The sequence below is a fragment of the Chiloscyllium plagiosum genome, chromosome 4, assembly GCF_004010195.1.
Source record: "Chiloscyllium plagiosum isolate BGI_BamShark_2017 chromosome 4, ASM401019v2, whole genome shotgun sequence".
In the NCBI taxonomy this organism is placed as follows: domain Eukaryota; kingdom Metazoa; phylum Chordata; class Chondrichthyes; order Orectolobiformes; family Hemiscylliidae; genus Chiloscyllium; species Chiloscyllium plagiosum.
In genome coordinates, this window is record NC_057713.1 from 35,247,526 (window position 1) to 35,272,130 (window position 24,605).

At 39.7% G+C, this 24,605-nt stretch overlaps 1 protein-coding gene across 3 annotated transcripts in view; it reads right to left on the reverse strand.

Moving 5' to 3' along the window:
• The window catches only part of LOC122548945 (unconventional myosin-Id-like), a 141,843-nt gene that overhangs the window by 84,078 nt on the left and 33,160 nt on the right, over window positions 1–24,605 (reverse strand). For all 3 annotated transcript variants that reach the window (XM_043687950.1, XM_043687952.1, XM_043687951.1), the window contains exons 6-12: window positions 24,033–24,128; window positions 21,000–21,116; window positions 16,710–16,916; window positions 14,498–14,643; window positions 8,721–8,835; window positions 5,627–5,797; window positions 3,007–3,077 (exon numbers count right to left, since the gene is read on the reverse strand). In XM_043687950.1, coding sequence (XP_043543885.1) covers window positions 3,007–3,077; window positions 5,627–5,797; window positions 8,721–8,835; window positions 14,498–14,643; window positions 16,710–16,916; window positions 21,000–21,116; window positions 24,033–24,128 — 923 coding nt within the window. The remainder of the gene's footprint in view (window positions 1–3,006; window positions 3,078–5,626; window positions 5,798–8,720; window positions 8,836–14,497; window positions 14,644–16,709; window positions 16,917–20,999; window positions 21,117–24,032; window positions 24,129–24,605) is intronic.

Sequence of the window (24,605 nt, forward strand, 5' to 3'; positions counted from 1 at the left end):
AGCGAAGTTTGCCGATGGTACGAAGTTAGGTGGACAGGCAGGTAGTACTGAGGAAGTGGGGAGGCTGCAGAAGGATCTTGACAGGTTGGGAGAGTGGTCCAGGATTTGGCTGATGGAATTTAACGTGAGCAAGTACGAGTTCTTGCACTTTGGCAAAAAGAATAAAAGCATAGGCTACTTTCTAAATGGTGAGGAAATTAATAAAGCCAAAGCACAAAGGGATCTGGGAGTGCTAGTCGAGGATTCTCTAAAGGTAAACATGCAGGTTGAGTCCGTGATTAAGAAAGCGAATGCAATGTTGTCTCTTATCTCAAGAGGGTTGGAATATAATAGCAGAGATGTACTACTAAGACTTTATAAAGCTCTGGTTAGGCCCCATTTGGAGTACTGTGTCCAGTTTTGGTCCCCACACCTCAGGAAGGACATACTGGCACTGGTACGTGTCCAGCGGAGATTCACACGGATGATCCCTGGAATGACAGGTCTAACATATGAGGAATGGCTGAGGATACTGGGATTGTATTCGTTGGAGTTTAGAAGATTAAGGGGAGACTTAATAGAGACGTACAAAATAATACATGGCTTGGAAAAGGTGGATGCTCGGAAATTGTTTCCGTTAGACGAGGAGACTAGGACCCGTGGACACAGCTTTAGAATTAGAGGGGGTCATTTCAGAACAGAAATGTGGAGACATTTCTTCAGCCAGAGAGTGGTGGGCCTGTGGAATTCATTGCCACGGAGTGCAGTGGAAGCCGGGATGCTAAATGTCTTCAAGGCCGAGATTGATAGATTCTTGTTGTCTAGAGGAATTAAGGGCTATGGGGAGAACGCTGGTAAGTGGAGCTGAAATGCCCATCAGCCATGATTGAATGGCGGAGTGGACTCGATGGGCCGAATGGCCTTACTTCCACTCCTATGTCTTGTGGTCTTATCGTCTTAATTGGCCCATCTGATCCAAGTTCCATTGTCCTCTGAGGTAACATTCTTCGTTGCCCACTACACCTCCAAGTTTGGTGTCACCTGCAAACTTACTAAACATATCTCCTATGTTCACATCCAAATCATTTATATAAATGACAAAAAGCAGTGGACCAAGCACCACGGGGCATAGGCCTCCAGCTTGAAGAGTAATCCTCCACCACCACCCTCTATCTCCTATCTTTGAACCAATTCTGTAACGAAATGGCTTGGTCTCCTTGTATTCCATGTCCTCTAACCTTACTAACCAGTCTGTCATGAAGAACCTTGTCAAATGCCTTACTGAAATCCATATAGGTCACGTCCACTGCTCTGCCCTTATCAATCCTCTTTGTTACTTCTTCAAAAAACTCAATCAAGTTAATGAGACATGGTTTCCCAAGCACAAAGTCAAGTTGACTGTCCCAACTAAGTCCTTGTCTTTCCAAATACATGTAAATCCTGAACCTTAAGATTCCCTCCAACAACTGGTGTGAAATCATCTAAATCATTAAGATATATTATAAATAGCTGGGGTCCTAGCACTGATTTCTGCACTTTCCCATAAGACTCCTACAGGTTTGCAGCATGGAAACAGGCCCTTTGGCCCAACTTGTCCATCCTGCCCAGTTTTCACAATTAATCTAGTTCTATTTGCCTGCATTTGGTCCATATCCCTCTATAGTTATCCCATTCTGTCCAAATGTTTCTTAAATTACAAAATTGTACTCGCCTCCACCACTATTTCTGGCAGCCTGTTCCAGACACTCACCATCCTCTCTGTGAAAATATTGCCCCTCTGGACCCTTTTGTATCTCTCCTCTCTCACATTAAATGAGATGTAGACACACTGAGTGAATGGGCTAGAGCATAGTAGATGAAATGGAATGTGGATTCATTAAAGAATGGATTCATTAAAGAAAAGATTTACAAGGATGTTGCCAGGGAATGAGAGTATGAGCCATAGGGAGAGGCTGAATAGGCTGGGGCTATTTTCTCTAGAGCGTCGGAGGCTAAGGGGTGACCTTATAGAGGTTTATAAAATCATGAGGGGCATGGATAGGATAAATAGACAAGGTTTTTTTTTTACCACGGTAGTGGAATCCAAAACTAGAGGGCATAGGTTTAAGGTAAGAGGGGAAGGATTTAAAAGGGACCTGAGGGGCAACTAGTTGGGTATATAAATAGGAAGGGTTTAGAGTAATATTGGCCAAATGCTGGAAAATGGGACTATATCAGCTTAGGATATCAGGTCAACAAGGAGGAGTTGGACTAAAGGGTCTGTTTCCATAAGCAGAAGTGGGTGCTGCAGATGCTGGAGATTGTAGTGGTACTGGAAAAGCACGGTAGGTCAGGTAGCATCCAAGGAGCAGGAAAATCAACATTTTGAGCCTGATAAAGGGCTCCTGCCTGAAACGTCAATTTTTCTGCTCTCCAGATGCTGCCTGACCTGCTGTGCTTTTCCAGCACCACACTAATGCTGGGTCTGTTTCCATTCTGCCTAACTCTATGTCCCTACATAATCATACTTGGAAATACTTTTGTACCTAATTAGGACTGGCAGACATTTCAGATTGGCTTTATTTTACTGCATTCTAAAATTTTAATTGACTTAGGTTTCTCACGAAAATTAATGTGAACCCCAAAATCTTACAAGGTCAACTTGTACATTACTAACCTTTTCCTTTCTACGCAGATATACAGAAACCAATTGCAAGCTGGATAATATACATCCAAGACATTTTTCTGCAAACTGCCTGTGATTGGAAATCCCTACTTCTATGTTTGGGAAGAGGACAGGTTATTATGATTAATAGATACAAATAGGAATGATCTGATTTATTTACATTTGTTTTAAAGATGCTTTTAGTTGTTTGATCAGCTGTCTCTCTCTCTCTGTGTTAAGTTTTGATTCGCTGTTAGTTTATGAGTATAAACTGGGAGTTGACAGGGAGGTGAATGTTGTACTTTTCTCATAGTGCATAAACCTTTCAGTTTGCCACAAAAGACAAAACAAAGCATTTCTAAAGGTAAAAGGAGGGGACGTACGTGACTTGTCCAGCGTAATGCTTTATCCTGAAGTGCTTGTTGAACTCCATATTCTTTTCAGTTGGACACAGCTGCAGACGCAAAACAAAGTGTTAAGTACGAAAAGTTGTTTGGACCCGTCAGATGCCTCATTAAGTAGCCACCTGCACAACATGAACTGAGCCTTCTTTGGGAGGGGGGTCACAGGTTTTATTTTATACTAAGTTAACCAGATTGCTCATAGCTTGGTTGCTAATGGTTGAACCATAGTACAGTTGATGTGGTGTATATGTATTTTAGTAAGGCGTTTGATAAGATTCCCCACGATACGTTATTGCACAAAATATGGAGGCATGGGATTGAGGGTGATTTCGCAGTTTGGATCAGATATTGGCTAGTTGAAAGAAGACAGAGAGTGGTGGTTGATAGGAAATGTTCATCCTGGATTTCAGTTACTGGTGGGGTACTGCAAGGATCTGTTTTGGGGCCACTGATATTTGTCATTTTAATAAATGACCTGGATGAGGGCGTAGAGGAATGAGTTAGTAAATTTGCGAATGACACTAAGGTCGTTGGAGTTGTGGATAGTACTGAAGGATGTTGCAGGTTACAGAGGGACGTAGATAAGCTGCAGAGCTGAACTGAGAGGTGGCAAATGGAATTTAATGCAGAAAAGTGTGAGGTGATTCACTTTGAAAGGAGCCTCAGGAATGAAGATACTGGGCTAATGGTAAGATTCTTGGTGGTGTAGATGAGTAGAGAGATCTCAGTGTCTATGTACATAGATCCATGAAAGTTGCTACATAGGTTGCTAGGGTTATTAAGAAGGCATACAGTGTATTAGCTGTTACTAGTAGAGGGATTGAGTTTTGGAGCCATGAGGCTATGTTGCAGCTGTACAAAACTCTGGTGCGACTGCACATGGAATATTGCATACAGTTCTGGTTACTGCATTATAGGAAAGATGTGGAAGCATTGGAAAGGGTTCAGAGGAGGTTTACTTAGATGTTGCCTGGAATGGAGGGAAGGTCTAATGAGGAAAAGCTGAGGCTGTTTTCATTAGACAGAAGAAGGTTTAGAGGTGACTTAATTGAGACATAAAAGATAATCAGAGGGTTAGATAGGGTGGACAGTGAGAGCCTTTTTTCTTGGATGGTGATGGCAAGCTTTCAATTGAGGAGTGATAGATATAGGACAGATGTCAGATGTAGATTATTTATTCAGAGAGTAGTAGGAGCGTGGAACTCTCTGCCTGCAACAGTAGTAGACTTGCCAATTTTAAAGGAAATTTAAATGGCCATTGGATAAACATATGGATGAAAATGGAATAGTGTAGGTTAGAGGGGTTTCAGATTGGTTTCACAAGTCAGTGCAACATCAAGGGCCGAAGGGCCTATACTGCGCTGTAGCATTCTATGGTCTATGTACTCTCAGGTTAGACAATGCATAAATTAACTGTGGCTCCTGTTTCTCATTGCTATCTCAGTGACTAGTGATAGAGTGCTCAGCAATGAATTGTAGGTGAAGGCAGACTGAGTTTAATTGTGAGTCTTCCTAGAGTTAGACGTCTTCCTCATCACCCCACCCAAGTCACATACCATCTGACTTTGAAAGGTATCATCAATTTTTCTTTAGCACAGTTCAAAATCCTGAAACTCACTACCTAACAACACTGTGGGACCATTTCCACTACATGGACTGCAGAGGATCAAGATGAATGCCCACTATCAGATTCAAAAAAGCAACAAAGGATGGCAACTAGTGCTAGCTTTCTAACCAATGCACTTGTCTCATTGATAAAGGAAGACCTGTCGAAACTGTCTCATTGGGTTAGGGCTGCTTTTTCATGGGAATTGATACACAGCAGTACTCTCCTTTGGAATGGTTTGGATGCTTGGCATGATTTCCCTCCAATTTATGGTACTCAATAGTGAAGCTGGTTAATCCTCCCACATCTGGTAAAGTGGTGGGAAAAATAATATTTTGTGTCAAAAGCTAAGGGACAGCAACTCGATAATTAAAATGATTAATCTTTGTTGATGCAAATTTGGTGAACATTGTTCTGCACCGCTACATAACTCCAGTTTGCTACAGGTTTGCTTACAGACTGCCTTTCCAGCGTATTGGTCAGGTAATGGCATATGCTACCCACCCAATCTAATGAATTTCAGCCCTTAGGTATGAAACCAGGAACAGAACTTAAGTTTATATTGTACCACTTATAAGCTCAGGAAATCCTAAAATGCTTTACAGCTAAATAAACACTTCATGAAGTGCTTTTTGAGGTCGAAACAATGTGGTAATGTAAGAAACACAGCAGTTCATTTGCATATAGCAATTTGCCATATTCAGTCCTTGGAGTCCTTCTCAGGTTAATGAGAGATATTTTACAGTGGAAGCAACAGATGATAAGAATAGCCAGGCCAACGGTTCCACTTCCTTTCTATTGTCAGCCTGTTCAACAGAATAACTCAATGTTCCCACAGGAAATCCCAGCTGTAGATTTAATGTGGTTAAGGTTTGGCATAATCAGACTTGCCTCAAGTCTCTGCTTGCCTTGGTTATTTTGAGTTTATGTTAGTCACTGCCTATTATAAATTTCCTGACCTTTTGCTGTGCCCAGATTCTGGTTTTGTCCCACCTTTCTGCTAGTGTAGTGGGCATGTTTGCCCAACTTGGAGTCCATGGTGTCCACCAACATGGCATCTGTCACCTTCCCGACATTCATACAGGCCTCATCCAGGATGGCAATAATTCCTTTGTGTGGCTGTTCCACAAGATCCACAATGATTTGATTGTTGAAATAGTCAATCTGGACAATGAAAAGACAGAAAGGAAAGAAACTTTCAGTCACCTGATGTTAATCTTTGGGCTACTTAAGCATTGCCAAACTATGGAATAGGCTGGAACACGATAAATGGGAGAAGCTTGATGAATGTTATATATGTAAACTTTACAATAGTCTTTGGGACACTACTGGATATTATTAAGGAGTATGGAATCAAGGGGAAGATAGCAAATTGGATTTGAAAATAGAAGGATGGAAACAAGGGATTGAAATTAAGGGCAATTTTCTGTGCAGTTCAACGTTGGTAATAGTATTCACAAGGATTAGTGCTGGCAAAATTGATATGAGTAGTATATATCGATGATACTGATATACTAAAATAGGAGAAATAGTTCATCCTTTAGGAGACCCAGGGAAACTGCTCCAGGATATTAGTAAGATGAATTAAAATGAATTAAATGTTTGTAAGTTTATGTAGACACCAACAAGGACCGGCCTATATAGTTTGTTCTTATGTGGTTTCCAAATAGAAGCTTGGCTGAGCATTAGGCAGATAATATTCTGTAACGTTTAACTAGAGATAGTTACCATATTCTCCCCATGTCTGCATGGATTTCATCTGGGCACACCGGTTTCCTCCCACAGTCCAAAGATATGCAGGTTGGGTGGATTGGCCATGCTAAACTGTCCAGGCAGGCTAGGTGGGTTAGCCATGGGAAATGCAGGGCTACAGATGTGGGTAGGGGGTGAGTCTGGATGAGATGCTCTTTGGAGGGGTGGTGTGGACTCAGAGGGCCAAATGGCCTGATTCCACACTGTAGGGCTTCTATGTTTTTAGGATAGTCCTTCTTTTGTGCACCCACAGTAGAGTTGTTCGTGATCAGACTTGGTCCCAAGATGAAAGCAATGGTGATAATAAATTGTATAGGACTATGATGAGATTCTGAGTACTGTCTCAGATTTCAGCTCCACATTGAAAGACGAATGTATGTGTTTTTGAGACAAGACATTAAGTGTGTTGAGAGTGTTATATTATGATTGGAGGCTAATAAATTGCACCCGTCCTGTCTGATGTCTAGAAGAATGAGAGATGATTGCATTGAAGGAGACAAGATTCTGGAGGATTTTGACAGGTTTGGAACACTAGAACATGGGGCACATAATCTCAGGAGAACGAGTTGACCATTGAGAACTGAGATGGGGAGAATATCTTTCACACAAAGTATTTTTAATGACTAGAATTCTCCGCCCCAGAGTGTTATCAATGTTCCATTGTCAAATATATTCAAGACTGCGATCAACAGACATTTAGTCTTCTTGGAGACCAGCTCTCTGTTGGGATGTGGGGAAGGGGGTGGGAAAATAGAGTTGAGAGGAAGGTGGATCATCATTGTACTAAATGAAAGAGTGCATTGGGAAATTGTATGAATTTCTCCTGCTCCTATGTTTTATGTTCTTAAGTTCAAAGTCTTTGATAGGCATTTAAGAAGAGCCATTAATGATTAACTTGCTAGTTTGGCTTATTGATGGATTTCAGAGAAAATGTAATGCCAGTGGGAAACTGAACCTTTGCGCTGGACCTTGGGGTGCCCATGGTAACCAGATCCTGCTCAACAAGTGGATGAAACTTACCAGTGCTTAGATTGGGTAAGTTATTTGCATTCTTGGCTGTTTTGTTTTCAGTCAAATCCTTGTGCAAAGTTGGGAGTACCTCACAATTTGATTAGACCAATCCATGCACAGCCTATCTGGATGCAGCTACGTGTGTTGCATACATTATGCAGATAAAGTGCGTGCACTTTTATATTGAATAAACAGATAACAGGAGTGGCGAAATCTCACACACTAGTTCAGAGATTTTTACATAGAGCTGATGAGTGTCAGTCACGTAGCTAATCAGATATAAAACAACGCCTGATGTATATCAGTCTCCCTAAACTGGTCCCTCGGAAACATTGAAAAAAATTTACAGACTCTCCCACAACAATGGTTTAGGAAGAAAATCCATTATTCCAAATGCCTGGAGAGATCTGTCTGTGCCCATTTGTTCAGGCGATTGCTTTAAGTTTGTGAACTTGTCATTGCTAACCTGCTGATTCAGGGCTGAAGTTCTCCATGTGTAAGCCTGCACAAAACTGAGGGCAGCAGTGGAGCAGAAAATATGAGCAATGAGGCACCAGGTCACTGCCTTCATCTGGCTTTCTTTCCCTGCTTCTCCTCCATATTCCTGTTAGGTCCAGCAGTCAACACTATATTATTGATGAGAGTATTGGGATATGAGACAATCATAGGTCGGCCCCATTTAAAACTACTCTTAAAGTGGGAACATAGCAAAAGCTACTTTTAACAACTTAGTGGCAGGAGAAAATTTATAGCCTTTCGTCTCCCCCCATTAAATTCAGTGTCTGTAATGATTACATACTCTTCATATTTGGGACATTCAAGCTTTCTGTACATGTACTAAAATGTAAAAATTACATAGTCTTCCCAGACCATTGGGATGCTTTCTCATTACAGAAAGAGATGACTGGTGGTGACTTAATCTAAGGATCACTGTGCTTCATGTGAGGGGAGAGGTTGAGAAGGAGAGTCCTTCATAGTAACCTCAACCAGTGTGGAAATTGAACCCACACTTTTGGTATCGGTCTGCATTGCAAACCAGCCATCTGAGCTAATTGACTTCCTATACAGGTACTACAACATTACTGAAATGTCAATCTGCAGCATTCTAAGGCTGATATTCCCTTTGGGAGACTACATGCAGACTAGCAGTTGGGTAAGTGTTCTGCCAGCACTAAGGCAGGCAAATTCCACAGTGGGACTTAGAATGGGTAGAGATTAATAATAACACTGCCATAACCCTTCATAACCTTTCATTAGGTTCACTGTTAACCTTCTGAGCTCTGCATTCCATTGACAAACTGCTCCTGATTGTGCGATGACTTACATGTTGCCACTCGATGCCCTCCCTCTGGTACTCTGCTTGCTCTTGCCTCAGGATCAGTTCAATGAAGAGCTGTTGGAGCTTCTCATTGCAATAATTTATGCAGAACTGTTCAAAACTGTGGGAAGATCATAGCAAACTATTAGTATTTCCTTTAGCATTTAAACATCTTTCCCTCTAGGAGATTGATATCTGAGGACAGCAATAATAAATTACCCCATGGCCCCATCTCCTGTTGTTCTCAAGCACCAGAGTGAGATCTGAACCTAGAGCTTTAGGCTCAGATATTAGCCATAGTGTCAGGAGACTTCCAAGGTGTAGCTAATATTTTATTTAAAAGTTACCATAGTTTGCTTGCTTTTGTACTCTTCTGTGTTTTCAAGGTAATGTCTTTGATTATTCATGGGTTGCTGAACCAGGTCTGTATTATATATCTGAGAGTGGAGGGAATGGCCCCAAATCTACTTCAGCCAGAATGGGGATCGAACCCTGTGCTGATATTATTGTGAACAAGGACCAGTTAGTTGAGCTCGCATTTATACTTTAGGCCTCTGCTTATAAAAGTATGGTGTATGGTGTTTTAAGAGCCTTATCCACTTCTCCCAACAACTTCAAAGGCTAGTTTTCTCTCCAAAAATACATCATCTGACACTTTTCTATATTAATTTTCATCTGTCACATGCCTACACATTTCACCAGTCTATGAGCTCCCATAGTCTTTTTTTTACCTCATTCCTGGAAATGTGGGCATTGTTGGCTAAGCCAGCTTGCACTGCGCATCCCCAGTTGCCTTTGAGAAGGTGGTGATTAAACCACTTTCATGAACCATTGCAATCAGGGGAGTTTAAGTACATTACAATTCCAAGGTTTGTGTTATCTGCAGTGTTTGAACTAATAACCCCTTTATATAAGTATAGGGCTTATGATTATTTGTACTGCTGCAATGAAAAGCTTTATAAGATGATTATATTTTGGACTGTCTTTAATTCACACTGAAATAAGAAAACAAAATGGGTCATGTGATCTGCTTCAAATTTTGACAGACAACCAGCTGCATGGTTTGGTTACCATGGAGACACTTATTGGGAATAAAGTATTAAATGTTTACACATAGAAAAAATGCAAGAGAAGCTAGGTTAACTATTTCTGGACTGAATAAAAGAAGTGTCATGGAGGCACAAAAGGCTAATGTAGTCAGCATAGGATTATAAACTGGCAGGCAGCCTGAGTTTGATGATTCTGATTTATTGTTGTCGCATGTACCGAGATGCAGTGAAAAGTGTTGTTTTGCATGCTATACAGGCAGATTGTGCTATACAAAGTACATCAGAGTAGCAGAACAGAATTCAGAATACAGTACTATAGCCGCTGAGAAGGTGCAGACAGAGAGATAGAGAGAGATCAACACTAACACTTGAGAAATCAATTCAGAGGTCTGGTAACTGCTGGGATGAACCTGTCTTGAATCTGTTCGCACATGTATTCAAACGTTTATCTCTTCTGCCCAATGGAAGAGCGCGGAAAAGAGTATAACTGGGGTGGGAGGGGTCTTCGATTATATTGGTTGCTTTCCTGAAGTAGTGGGAAGTGTAAATGGAGTCAATGGTTGGAAGGCTGGTTTGTGTAATGGACAGGGGTGTGTTCACAACTCTCTGTAGTTCCTTGCGGTCTAGGGAACAGCAGTTGTCATACTATACTGTCATGCATCCGGATAGGCTACTTTCTGTGGTGTGGCTATAAAAGTTGATAAGAGTCCCTGTGGACATATCGAATTTCCTTGGCCTCCTGAAGAAGTCGAGACATTGCTGTGATTTCTTGAACATGTGTCGATGTGGTTGGACCAGGATAGATTGCTGGTGATCATCGCTCCTAGGAACTTGACGGTCTCGATCATCTCCACCTCAGCATCATTGATGCAGACAGGGGAGTGCTCTCTACTCCGCTTCTAGAAGTCAATGACCAGCTCCTTCATTTTGCTGATGTTGATGGAGATATTGTTGTCTCTACACCATGCGGCTAAGCATTCAATGTCTTTCCTGTATTCAGTCTCATTGTTGTTTGAGATCCAACATAAAATGGTGGTGTCATCAGCAAACTTGTAAATGAAGTTGGTGTAGAATTTGGCCCCACAGCGTGTAAGGAGTACAGTAGGGGGCTGAGAACATAGCATTGCAGGACACCAGTGTTGAGGATTGTAGTGGAGGAAGTGTTATCACCTATTCTTACTGATTATAGTCTATGGGTCAGGAAGATGAGGATCTAGTTACAGAGGGGGAGTTTAGAAATGAGTTTGTTTGGAATTATGGTGTTGAATGTGGAGCTGTAATCCTGACATCGATATCCTTGTTATCCAGATGCTCCAGGAATGAGTGTAGGGTGAGGGAGTCTGGGTGGACCGATAGGTGAATTGCAAAGGACCAAGACAATTTGATAGACTGAGTTGATGTAAGCCATGACTAACCACTTGATACACTTCATAATTCTGGAGATCAGCGCCACCGGTTGGTAGTCATTGAACACTGCATGATTTTTCTTCATGGTGGCCTTCTTGAAGCAAGTGGGGACTTCAGGTCATTTGGAAGGAAGGACCATTTTTACTTGAAGAGGTATATTTCATAGCTATCTAAAGATTCTGAAAGGTTTGCTCAGACAAGACCATTAGGAAAGATTACCAGAGTCGGTCAGTTTTCCTGCTGGTAGTTAGTTCAGATATTCTCTGAAAACTAAACTGTCTACAGTTTAGGAGGAAAATGTGGCAGTTCTAATTAGTAACCTTGTGGACAATACAAAGACTGGTGGAATTGTGGATAGTAAGGAAGATTGTCAGAGGATATAGCAGAATATAGATCAGTTGGAGGCATGGGCAGAAAAATGGCAGATGGAGTTTAATCCAGACAACTATGAATTGATGCATTTGTAAGGTCAAGTACAGGTGGAAATTATACAGTGAATGGCAGAACTCTTAGGAGTATTGATATGCAGAGGAATCTGCATGTGCAGGTCCATAGATTACTGAAGGTAGTAGCGCAGGTAGATAAGGTAGTAAAAAGGCCTTGGGCATGCTTGTCTTCATTGGAAGGATCATTGAGTACAGAGAAACCTCAATTATCCAGCATTCAATTATCCAAATTTTGGATTATCCAGCAAGATCGCAAGGTCCCGATGCTTGGCTAAACTATGTTAGCCAGCATTCGATTATCCAAACATTCGATTATCCAAAAAAATAGTCCCCGTCCATGACATTCGGATAATTGAGGTTCCCCTGTATCAGGGTAGACAAGTTATGCTGCAGCTTTATGGAACTTTAGTTAGACCATACTTGAAATATTGTGTACAGTTCTAGTCACCACAGTACCAGGAGGATATGGATGCTTTGGAGAGGGTACAGGCGGGTTTACCAGGATGTTGCCTGGTATGAGAGATTTTAGCTATGAGGAAAGGTTGGATAGACTGGTTTGTTTTCACTGGAATGCAGGAGGTTGAGGGCCGACCTGATAGATGTTTATAAGATTGTGAATGGGCATGGATAGAGTGGAAAACATGAGTCTTTTCCCAGGGTGGAGGGGTCAATTAGTAGGGGACACAGGTTCAAGGCGCGGGAGTGTGGGGAATGGCAAAGTTTAAAAGAAATGTGTGGGCAAGCTTTACACACAAAGGGTGCTGGGTGCCTGGAACACACTGCCAGAGGAGGTGGTGGAAGCAGACACAATAGGTTCTCAAGAAGCAGCTGGATGGATACATGAACAGGAAGGGAATGGAGGGATACGGATCCTGTAAGTGAAGATAGTTTTAGTATGGAAGGGAAAAATGTGTCAGCACTGGCTTGGAGGGATGATGGGCCTGTTCCTGTGCTGTATTGTTTTTATTTCTTTATTCTTTTCTGTTCTAAAGGAAGTGCTTTTTAAAAAAGTGATTATTTCACATTATAACATGATGAAATAGGAAGTTGGGAGTGGCTGTGGATTGTTTCCTATGAAGCCTGTATTCCTGTTGAGGACATCTTGTAGAATACAGTATATATAAAATGCAGCGTTGGATTATTAGTGGTGGTAAAGCATTATTAAGGGCTAACGACTCTGTTGTTTAGAGCATTGATTCGGTAATCTTTAATCAAGATTGCTTTTAGTTGGTTTGTTATGGAAAAACTCTTAAAACTTGAAATCGTGTCATACAATTCTTTTATGTTGGGCACTAGGATTCAATGTGTAAAGTTACTGGTCTCGAACAAGATGGTAAAATAACTTCATGATCCTATCCAAAACACTTACTGTGGCTCCTAACTATCATCTACAAACCAGAATGCACAACTCTCTATTTCTTCATTTAAGTGATTAATATTTTATGAGGAAAACCTGATACCCCAGTGCAGATTTCTAGGAGGACCATTTATCACTTCTGACCAATTACAGAATGTGACATTTCTCTTTATTCTCTATCACTAACTCCTAACCAATTATAAATCCACATCAAATGGTTAACTCCAATATCATGGATAGCCTTTTGCTTGTGAAGAACTTTATCAAATCTCTTTTGGAAGTTGGTATAGGCAATATCCATAGAAATACCTTTATTCACTAGTAACATTTTTTAAACCATCAAAAACCCAGGCAGCTTCTCCTTGCTGGGTATCTGGTTAAGTCCTCAATCATAGGTTTCTGTAATTTTCCCACAAGTAATGATAAAATGACGGGTCTGTAGTTTTCTGTTTCCTTTCCCAATCCCTCCTTAAGCAATGTATAATTATCCAATTTAAAATTTTGAATGTAGGTGATAATTTTATCACCTATTTCTTTTCATTCCTCAGAATGGAAGATCAGTTTATCTTAAGTTTGATTATTTTCTACATCAGCAAGTTTCTTTGTACTTATGTTCAATTCACCACTTTTTTCCACTTGACTTACACTATTGACTCTTAACATCTTCCTACGATGTGAAAATGAATGCAATCTATTCATTTTAAAACCTTCCTTTACTTTGCTAAACTTGAAAATGACAGGAAAAGTACAGTATCTGAGGTTTCAATAATTTGCAATGATAAAAATGTCAATTAAAGTTTTGGGATTGAAAAAAGATGACTATGGGCATAACAAACTAAGATTCTAGAGATGAATGAATTGCTGGTGACTTATCACATTTGGATTAAGGTATTTAGAATCAGATTAATAATTATTTTCATGGAAACTGTATAATGGAACCTCAATGATTCAGTATGATAGAAGGAGAATAGCCACAGAATGAAAACCAATTCATAAATTATAGATTTTTTAATATCTTGTTTTACACAGGAAGATTTGGCTTCTGATTATTATCAAGTTCCCAGCATGCTGAAATAAAACTTATGTTTCCTTTTTAAGAATGATGCTTAATCTCAATATACAGATGTGAAGTTGTGAGTCTACTCCCTCCACATTGCTCTGTCTGATCAGTAACCCTGATCTTTACCTTTCTCATGAACAAAACTCTGACTTTTATTGGAGTCTGCTCTCCTGACCTGAAACCTTGACTACTGCTTGACACTTTCATAAATTCCCAATTCTTTACTGGTCTAGTTGCCAATAGTCACCCATACTTAAATTGAACATTGTGATATGTGGCCAGCTCTCAATATGTGTGACATGGAGATACATCAGGCCATTAGGTGAAAATTTCTGCTTAGCAATTCTAGTGAGTGTCTGAATGTAAATCAATGCTAATAGGCTCTGCCTTATTGCTGGAAATTGTATACCTTTGTTATAATGCACATTTCAGCAAGTAATGGATAATGTCACCATGCTCCATACCTGTTGTTTTCAAAGATCTCAAATCCATAAATGTCCAGCACTCCGATTACAGTGTTCTTTCCGTGAATGCGTGGATCATAACCCTTTACCTCAATGACATCATTGATACGATTCACAATCCAACAAAATAGGCGCTCATAAATAGCCTATGAAGTGAGAATAACACTTGTTTACTTAGAAAGTAAACACCTCTTCCAACCTTCTTCCTCATCAAGGCATAATAAATTGTCTTCCATACACTCCAATCAAACAATCTCAGATCAGGGATGACAAAATTTAGATTCAGGATAAAAGTCCTTCTATACTGGCCGGAAAATATAGAATTCACATGAAAAATTTCTCACACGTTGTGAGAACATTCTCACTGCATGCTAATTTATTTTCAACAGGTGTAATCAAGCCACAATCGCAACTTTACAAGCACATTGATACAGTTTTATAATTTACTTTCTAATCAAGCCATAGCTGCAATGTGTGAAGAACTGTCTGCAACCACATTCTCAAAAAGTTTTATCTTTTCTCCTCAATGCCCCGATAGCATTGTAGAAGCATGATCTTTTAAAACTGAGGACATTGCACTGTAAGGAAAAACATATATAGATTGTTAAACAAATAAGCAACGTTGCTAACAACAAGCTTTAAAAGTTGTTAGATTTCATTCAGTTCAAGCCATTCTCACAACACCATACACTGTTAACAGTTTGGCAACTGAGGTAAGATGGGTAGTTGTTTTAACTTGAATGTAGGAATGGCCTCATTGGGTTTGATAAAACCAAGGAAATAATAATGTTAAGTTGAAAGTTTGCTCACTGACATTTGTTCTCAGATGTTTCATCACCATGCTAGGTAACATCATCAATCAGCCTCCGGTGAAGCATTGTGTTCTGTCCCACTTGTGTCTTGGTTCAATGTGGTGGGTGATACAACTTCTGGTTCTGTTTCTGAAAGATTGGTAAATGGGGTTTAAATCGATGTGTTTGTTAATGGAATTCCAGTTTGATACCAGGCCTCTAGGAATTCTCGCCCCTGTCCCAGGATTTACCAACCTCTCAGAAACAGAGCTGAAAATGATATCATCCACCACAACAAACCAAGATAGTTAAATAGCAAGCCGGCCAGAACACCAATGCTTCACCACAGACTCACTGATGATGTTACCTCGCATGGTGATGAAACATCTGAGAACAAACCCACCAAAGTTTGTGAGAAGATTTGTAGCTCATGTGCTCGTTGTTGTGGTTCTGGTTGCCAAGCTGGGAATTTGTGTTGCAGACGTTTCGTCCCCTGTCTAGGTGACATCCTCAGTGCTTGGGAGCCTCCTGTGAAGCGCTTCTGTGATATTTCCTCCGGCATTTATAGTGGTATCAAACCACTATAAATGCCGGAGGAAATATCACAGAAGCGCATTACAGGAGGCTCCCAAGCACTGAAAATGTCACCTAGACAGGGGACGAAACGTCTGCAACACAAATTCCCTGCTCAGGGAACAGAACCACAACAACAAACCCACCAGCTCAGCGAGCAAACTTACAGCCTGAGCTACAAATCTGCTCCAAAATCTCAAATGATAATTTTGTTCATCTTGGATATGAATAATTACATTTGAAGAAAATGCAGCCCATTATCGTGATGCTGCACACCAATTGATTCATTAGGTCATCAATTTGGTAATTGATTTGTACATAACAAGATTTCACAAAGAGCAATCAGTTACATGTCCAGGTACCCTATAATCTGTTTTAGAAATGTGTTTGGGGTTAAATATTGGGAAAGAGATTAGAAAAAACTCCGCTGCTTTTACTTGAAATAGGTCCATTCAATGTGTTACATCCATTGGAGAGTTTGGTCTTTATATTGAGTTTATCCTCCATTGTGTGGTGTGGCACCACCATCATGTTAAATGGAATGGATTCAGAATAGTTCTAAAAGCTAAAATTTGGGCTTTAAGAGAGACTGTGACCCATCAGCAGCTGCAGAGTTGCATTCTGCCAAAGCCTCATGGTCCAGTTTAAATCTCATCAATATTCACATCCATAAAGAACTAAAAATAAAAGGCATTTCAGTTTAATATCTCACAGAAAGACTTGAAACCACTATGCACTGATTCAGAGATGTGAGTGCTAACATTGTGCAATGGATGATGTTGAATTGGGGTGAGAGCACCCATAACATTCAGGTGAAAGAAACCCTAGTCTCACCAGCATTCCTTTACCTTGGCAAAGGCATCTCTACCATATGCGGCTTCCTGTACTGTGTGACCCTTTTCAATCACTTCACCCCCTCCTGTAGCCACAGTTCGATGAAGAAGGGTCTTCCTGACGGTGTACGGCTCTGTCATAGTGATGTCTGCAATCTGTGATACCATGTCATTATTGCTGATGGAGGCAGTGTCACTCTCTGTGATAAACATTAGGTTTCCCTGTGAAAGAAAACACAAGCAGGTATCAACAAAGCTTGGGTAATGACAAGATATATTCTCTTTCTCGATCGATAATGTGAATGCAAAGAGAAAAACGTTAGTATGCCCATCTGACCAATGCACATTGGGTGCAGACAAAGGAAGCATGGGACTTATAGCATGTATGTGATCTTTAGCAATATACAAAGAAATCATGGGTTATTCTAGATATGAACAGTGGATATACATTGAGGAATCACTGAATGCACTAGTCGTATCCACAAATACCATAATTACACTGGGGAAATAATGGATGTGTTACTCATATCTCCACAGGTAACTAGCAAGGAGCCATTTTTACTTCAACATACACTGAGGAACTTTAAAATATGCAAGCAATGCTGATGAGTAATGCATGCACGTCAAAACAAATTATAGGTTTGGTTGTTTATCCCATAAAACATCATCAAATTGACATGTCATTTGTATCATAAATGGTAGATACACATTAACAATCTTACAGCTCCAGGTTCATTATTACTGATGCCTGCTTTTTATTTGCAGACCATTTCATAGATGATTTCAAATCTTCCATCATGTTTAAATTTCCAGTTCTTTAAATTTATAACTCCAAACCTCATGTTTACTCATCCAGCACAGTTACTGATGTACTCCCATAATCCGAAATTTAAGAAGTCATGCAAGGGTTCAGAAAAGATTTACAAGGATGTTGCCAGGATTGGAAGGTTTGAGCTATAGGGAATGGCTGAATAAGCTGGTGCTTTTTTCCCTAGAGAGTCACAGGCTGGAGGGTGATCTTATAGAAGTCCATAAAATCACGAGGACATGGAATAGACAAGGTCTTTTCCCCAGGGTAGGGGAGTCCAAAAATAGAGGGTATGGGTTTAAGGTGAGAGGAGAAAGATTTAAAAGGGACTGAGGGAGAATGTCTTCAAGCAAAGGATGGAGCATGTATGAAATGAGCTGTCAGGGGAGATGGTGGAGGTGAGTACAAATATAACATTTAAAAGGTATCTGGATGGGTATATGAATAGGAAGGGCTGAGAGGGATAAGGGCCAAGTGCTGGAAAATGGGACTAGATTAATTTAGCATGTCTGGTCAACTTGGACAATTTAGGCTGCAGGGTCTATTTCTGTTTTGTACATTTTTACGTCTCTGAGTATCAAGCCTACAACTGTCATACGATAATGTTTGCAACACACGGGATTTGGCCAGTCATGGAATAATACTGCCTTTCAGCCCATTTGTCCTGTGTCAGTTCTTTACAAGAACAAGGTAATTAGTTCCACCACTCTGATAACTTTCCCATTGCCCTTCAAGTGTTTCCACTTCCAAATACTGTGCAATTCTGCTTTGAGGATTATTCCTGAATCTGTTCTCACCAATTTTCAGGCTGTGCACCTTAGCTCGTAAGAAAAATCATTGTGCTAAATTCATTTTGCCCAGGCTGCCTGTCTTTTTTTGTGAATTACCTTCAATCTCCATCTTGTAATTACCAAACTGCTGCTAGAAATGGATTGTACTTTTCATTTCCACCAAAAACACTTCAATCTTTTAAATGTCTTTATCAAATCTCTTCCTCACCTTCTCTACTGAAAGAAGAACAATTGCAGTTTGTCCAATTTTGTGACTACTTGTATGACTCTTTTTCCTTTCTGCATTCTTTCTAAAACCTTGACATCACTCCTGCCAGATTAGATGTAATAGTTCCCTGGAGTCTAGCCAGCAATTTATGATGATTTAGCATTTTCCTCTTGCTATTGTACTTTACTCCACTATTAAACATGTCAAGACTCCGTACACCTTTAAAATCCTCCTCAACACATCCTGTCACCTTCAAAGACTTGTAAATATACATCCTTCTGTCCGTCTTGCCTCAGAGACCCTCTAGAAAATTGTACCATTGAGTTTAATTGCTTTTTAAAATTCTATTTACCAAATAAGTGTGCTAAATTTCATCTGGTCATTTGACTGGTCTGTGCTCCTGACATCTGCCACAAATATCACTGTTAATTTCCATACTCTGTGTCATCAGCAAACTTTGAAATTATGCTTCTGCACTCCCAAATCTAGGTCATTGATTTATATCAAAACAAATTGTGACCCCAACACCAATACACGGGCTCTAACACAAATTTCCCTACAGTTTGAAAAGCAACAATTTAGCACTACTCTCTATTCTGTGTCTCTTAGCTAAGTTTGTACCAATTGCAATCCAATGGGTATCAGTTTTGCTAACAAGCCAAATGTGCAGTGTTTCTATAAACATTTTTGAACTCCACGTACACAACACTTATTGGAATGAATCTCTCCATTGCCTCAAACCTTTAAGGAGCATATCAGCCATGATGGAATGAGCCGAATGGCCTAATTCTGCTCAAATATCTTATGAACTCATGTACTTCATTAATAACTCAATGTAATGGAACATAATTTGTCTTTATGTAATGCATACTGACGTTTATATATTAATCCATGTGTACTGGTAGGCTATTTAAATAAAGTAAATAGCACAGCTAAAACAGATCATTGGAAACCAATAGTAACATTAAATTGTGTTTTCTCATTAATTTCTTAATGGGATGTGTGTGTTGCTGGTTAGATAAGTATTTATTGCTCATCCCTGATTGCTCCTGAAAAGGTGATGGTGAATTGATTTCATGAACTGCTGTTGTCCATGTGGTGTAGGTATGTCTTTTGGACTGCTCGGAGCAGAGTTCTAGATTTTTGACCCAATGACAATGACAAAATTTCGACAACATAGACTGTGGCTGGAAGGGAATTTTGCAGGTGGTACTGTTCCAATGTATCCTATGTCCTTATCTGTATAGGTCATAGAGTTTCCAGGTTTGAAAGGTGATGTCTAATGAGCCTTGGTGAATTGCTGCAGTGCAAACTTGTAAATGTTACACATTGCTGTGTGTTGGTGATGGAGATAGTGTTTAAGGTGGCGAATGATAAAATAAACTATTGTCCTGGATGAGTCAAACTCGTTGAGTTGCACTTATCCAGGCAACTGGGAAGTATTCCATCACATCCCTGACTTGTGCCTCGAAGATTGATGGACAGACTTTGCGGAGTCAAGAGATGAGTTTACTTGTAGCAGGATTGTCAGCCTCTGGTCTGATCTTGTGATCAAAATAGTTATATGGCTAGTCCAGTAAGAAGTAAGCTCCCACTGAATTCTGTAATCCCCCTTTTAAATGTTTTCGACAGATTTCCCACTCGACAGCTAGTCACATGGTTAGGCTAATTGAACATGGGGTAGAGGTCGGGTCAGATAATCAGAAGGTGTCCTATCATAGGGGCAGCTTGTGAACTGGTTGAAGTATCTTTGTACCTCTTGAGAGCAAATTGCACATCTGACCACAGACTTGTCTCCAGTAACACCAAAAGTGGGTGAATTGAAATTGTTCTCCCATAGAGTTGCCTGTTTTATTCATTTTTCACACATTTTCACTGTAGCTTGAAAGGAAACGACCAGGATCTCATTTGTCCCAAGGAAGGCAGGTGACTGAGAGGTCATACCCCGAAATCCATTCAAGTGCTTTATTTTTAATGATGTTGTTATTCATCTTTAAAATTTATATGGCAAGATTCAAAATGAATAGATCTTTAAAATGATGAAAACATTTAATAAGGAAGTTGCAGCATTTTGTTGGGTCAACCAAAACTAGTGAGTGCAATTTTAAAAGCAGAGATTTTAAGAATAATTCAGCGTGAAACCAGGAAGACTCTTTTCACACCAAGGGTGGTGAAAATCTGGAACCTAGCCATCCAAAAGGCTCTGGATGCTGAATGAATTACAACTTTCAAAGCTGAAGATCAAAAGAATTTTATGAAGTAATGGTATTAGAGTTGTTAAGTTTCATCATTTTAAAAACCTATTAATACATGTATTAATTCTGAGCCTTGCTCAATAAATATACATATCAGATTACTTAAGCAGATTATTAAAAGTGGAACAAAGACTAGAAATGGAATTAGTGTTCTTCGTCTATAATTTAATTCAGTGGCAGAAAATGGTCTATTCCTGTTCAGATGTTCTAATGCAAAAAATATTGATCAAAGTTTATCTTTACCAAATGCAAGATGGTGGCCAAGATTTTGTAGATGGTATCAATTTCTTTATCACTGAATCCGATGATTTCCATTGCTTTCATTACAGCCTTGAAATTCTCCTTGTCATTGATCACAGACTGAAAATCAATCAAAGTGCATGTGAAGAAAAGAAATTGACAAGAGTAAGCTTCAAGCTATATGGTAATGGTTATGTAGAAGGTTGAAAGATAAAAGTGATCAGGAGCTGTTGAAGATAACTCTTGAGACTCGGACCATGCGAACTGATTAGTTTATTACACGATATATCATGGGGAATTCACCATCCTAACTGTGGTTCGGTGTTATTCCAAAGTACATCAGGATACTACAGGATTATATAGAGAAAACAGATAGGAGCTGATCGTTAATTACACAGTGTGGCATGCTGACAAGTTGGTACTAAATTAGAGGTTAGTCATTAAGTTCAAAACTAAAGCACTATTATGCATTCCACAAGTGGACAGAATAAATGGTATCACAGTCTGTTCTAGTTACACAGATTGCTAACACTAAGCAGAGATATCCCTAATTAGCTGAATGACCATGAAGTGGCAATAACTTGTGAAGGAAGTGGGACTAATTGGTAAGTGTATGTCAGTTTACTACAGCCTGTGCTGATCATTCAGCAAAGGGAGGAAACACTATCTTGACACCTTAGGAAGATAAGGCCTACCTTTTTCATTTCCTCATAGTAAGAAATGCACAGCCAACAAAGTTCTGGCTGGAGACACAAAATGGTTTCTCAGCCAGATTAGGAAAATGGCTTCCAGGCAAATAATGTTAACTTTTCCCCAACAGGAACTATTCCCCTTTGACCCAGGGAAAGAGCTGCCTGAGTGAATTGACCTTATCATAGGTTGACGTTAACACATTATGTAGTACAAGTCTGGAATTCTTCATGGTGAAAGGTAGTGGCTGCTTCTTAATTCTTTCAGTGGCTATGAGCATCACTGGCATTTCCAGTATTCATCTTCCGTTCCTATTTGCCCTTGAATGGAGTTTTAGAGGCTAAGTTAAAAATCAGAAATATTGCTGCAAGTCTAGAGACACTTGCATCCCAGACAAAGTAAGTGCAGCTTTCTTTCCCTAAAGGACATCAATGAATCAGATGGGGTGGTAAATGACAATTCATGAGAGTTTCATGGTCACCACTGCAGAAACTATAACCAGGTGTTGTATGACTTCTGATCAAACACAGATTATAAATGATAAATGATAAGTTGGCCATATTTGACATTTGTGTCTATGAAACCCAAAGAGTTTATAGCTTGCAGTTTGATGACACAGCTAGCTTCAGGCTAAATTTGGTGGACTCAATACTTCCCATTTAAAGATATGGACAACTGAGAATGTCAACAAATAATAGGCAAGGATAAAAGTGAGGAGAGACTTCACATATTGCAATTGTAACTTGATTAGATCATTTATTAGTTCCCTTTCAGAACATTATCTTAAACCAGGATTCTATTATGCAAGCAATTCACCTTTAATGGTCCATCTTCTGTTGAATATCTGATTACCAAGGATGCTTTGTTAAAGGAACAGGAGATAAGAGGTATTTCACATTCCTCAGAGAACTATTGTCTTTGTTGGGATTTGCTACCTTTATTCCATTGGGATCGGAATGTAGGGAATGCAAACTGAGATGTGAAGGAATTTCTTCCCCCGGAATGAATTCCTGGAATTATCTATTATGAAGAATTGAGGAGGCTAAATCACTGCAAGTACCTAAGGAAAAAGTAAATACATCTTGAACTATCAGGGAGTTACTCTCTGCTAGGCTGGAAGGGTGTCCACCAGCCAGATTCCTGGGATGGTGGAATTCCCTTTTAAGGAGAGATGGAAGAAACTAGGACTGCATTCTCCTGAGGTTTGAAGAATGTGAGGTAATCTCACTTACAAAATGCTTACAGAGCATGACAAGGTAGGATGATTCCCCTGGATTTATTTCTTATTCTACAGGGGATGTGTCAAGACCATCATTTGTTGCCTATCCTGAATTGACCATAATTGGCTTTCCAGACGATTTCTGAAGCTTGTTAAGAGTCAACCATATTTCTGTGGACCTGATCCACTTATAGACCAGACTGAGTAAAGATGGCAGATTAACTTTTCTAAGTGATATTAATGAACCAAATGGGATTTTACAACAATTAACAACGATTATATGGTTGGGTTGTAGTGGTGTTTTAATGCCAAATTTTATTGAATTAAATTACACCATCTGACAGGGTTGGAATCAAACTCATGTTGCCAGATTATTAGCTGTGGACTACCAGGCCAGTGACATCACCTCCACCACCACCTCGACTGTGACTTCAGTCTTATTCTTTATGATCATATGGTTTTGCAACACAATTGAAAACTTACTAACAAACATAAGAGTGTTTAAACCAGAGCTTTTTAACACTCTGTTTCCATAGTGACACATGCAGATATTCTCTCTGTAGTACCACATTCCCTTTTAGTATGTAGTGACACATTCACTTCCTGCTGATTCACACTCTCACCCCATAGTTTTCACAAAGATGTGTTGCACTCTTTCCCTAAAATGATTTGTTGGCTATGTCAGAAAAATGCTTGTTACATAAAAGCCTATCCAGAACAGGGTAGGACTCCAGGACAGGTCAACTCCCCAGGTTCGAACAATAAGAAAAACCTGAGTAAACAATGACACAATGACAGAAATTGCTGGAAACACTCAGCTGGTCCAACAGCATCTGGGGAGAGAAAAACAGAGTTAACATTCTATTGCCAGACCTGCTGAGTATTACCATTATTTTTTCTTTTTATTTCTGAGCATCTGTAGCATTTTGTTCCTGCAAAATTGTGTCCTGGGAAACTACCTCACTGCATGTGTTGACCAGGGTAGACTTGGCTGTAATAGCCAATCTCATAGTCAAATATCCAACTAATGTCAGCTGTAACATGACAATAGATCTATTTTATTAATTTCATGTACTTGTCAAGATAATTAATTTCAATCCAAAAGACTTCACCCTATGCATACTTACATTGACAGTCGCTCCATCTCTAATAAATGCATATTCTTCAGCATCTCTCTGCAGGTACAAGGACTTCAACAGATCATCAGAGCCACCCAGGATCAGCTGAAAATATACAAATTGGCAGAGAATTTATATATTTTTTCTGATCCAGTATTCAGGTCTAATGAGCATGCACTTTTTTTTAACAGAATGTGTTTTGTTTCATAGAGTTTTGAAACTCTTAAATGCATTGGTGTTTCTCAAATGCAATTTCACACAAGTCATTTTCCAACCCCCTTCACACTTAGGAACTTCACACCAAACGTTTCACTCCATGAACCAAACCCAAAGTTCTTAAAACATTTTACTCTTGAAATGTGACCAATTAGTAATAATTATTGGCCATCCTCAATGCCCCCAACAAGGTTGGCTTGTTAGACCATTTTAGAGATCATTAAGAATCAATCAGACAAACTGCCACGTAGGAGGCTGTTAAATAAGAGCCCATGGTATTAGGGCTAAGGGATTGACTATGGATAAAGGATGGGCTGACTGGCAGAAGTCAGACACTAGGGATAAAGTGTCCCCTTTTAGGATGGT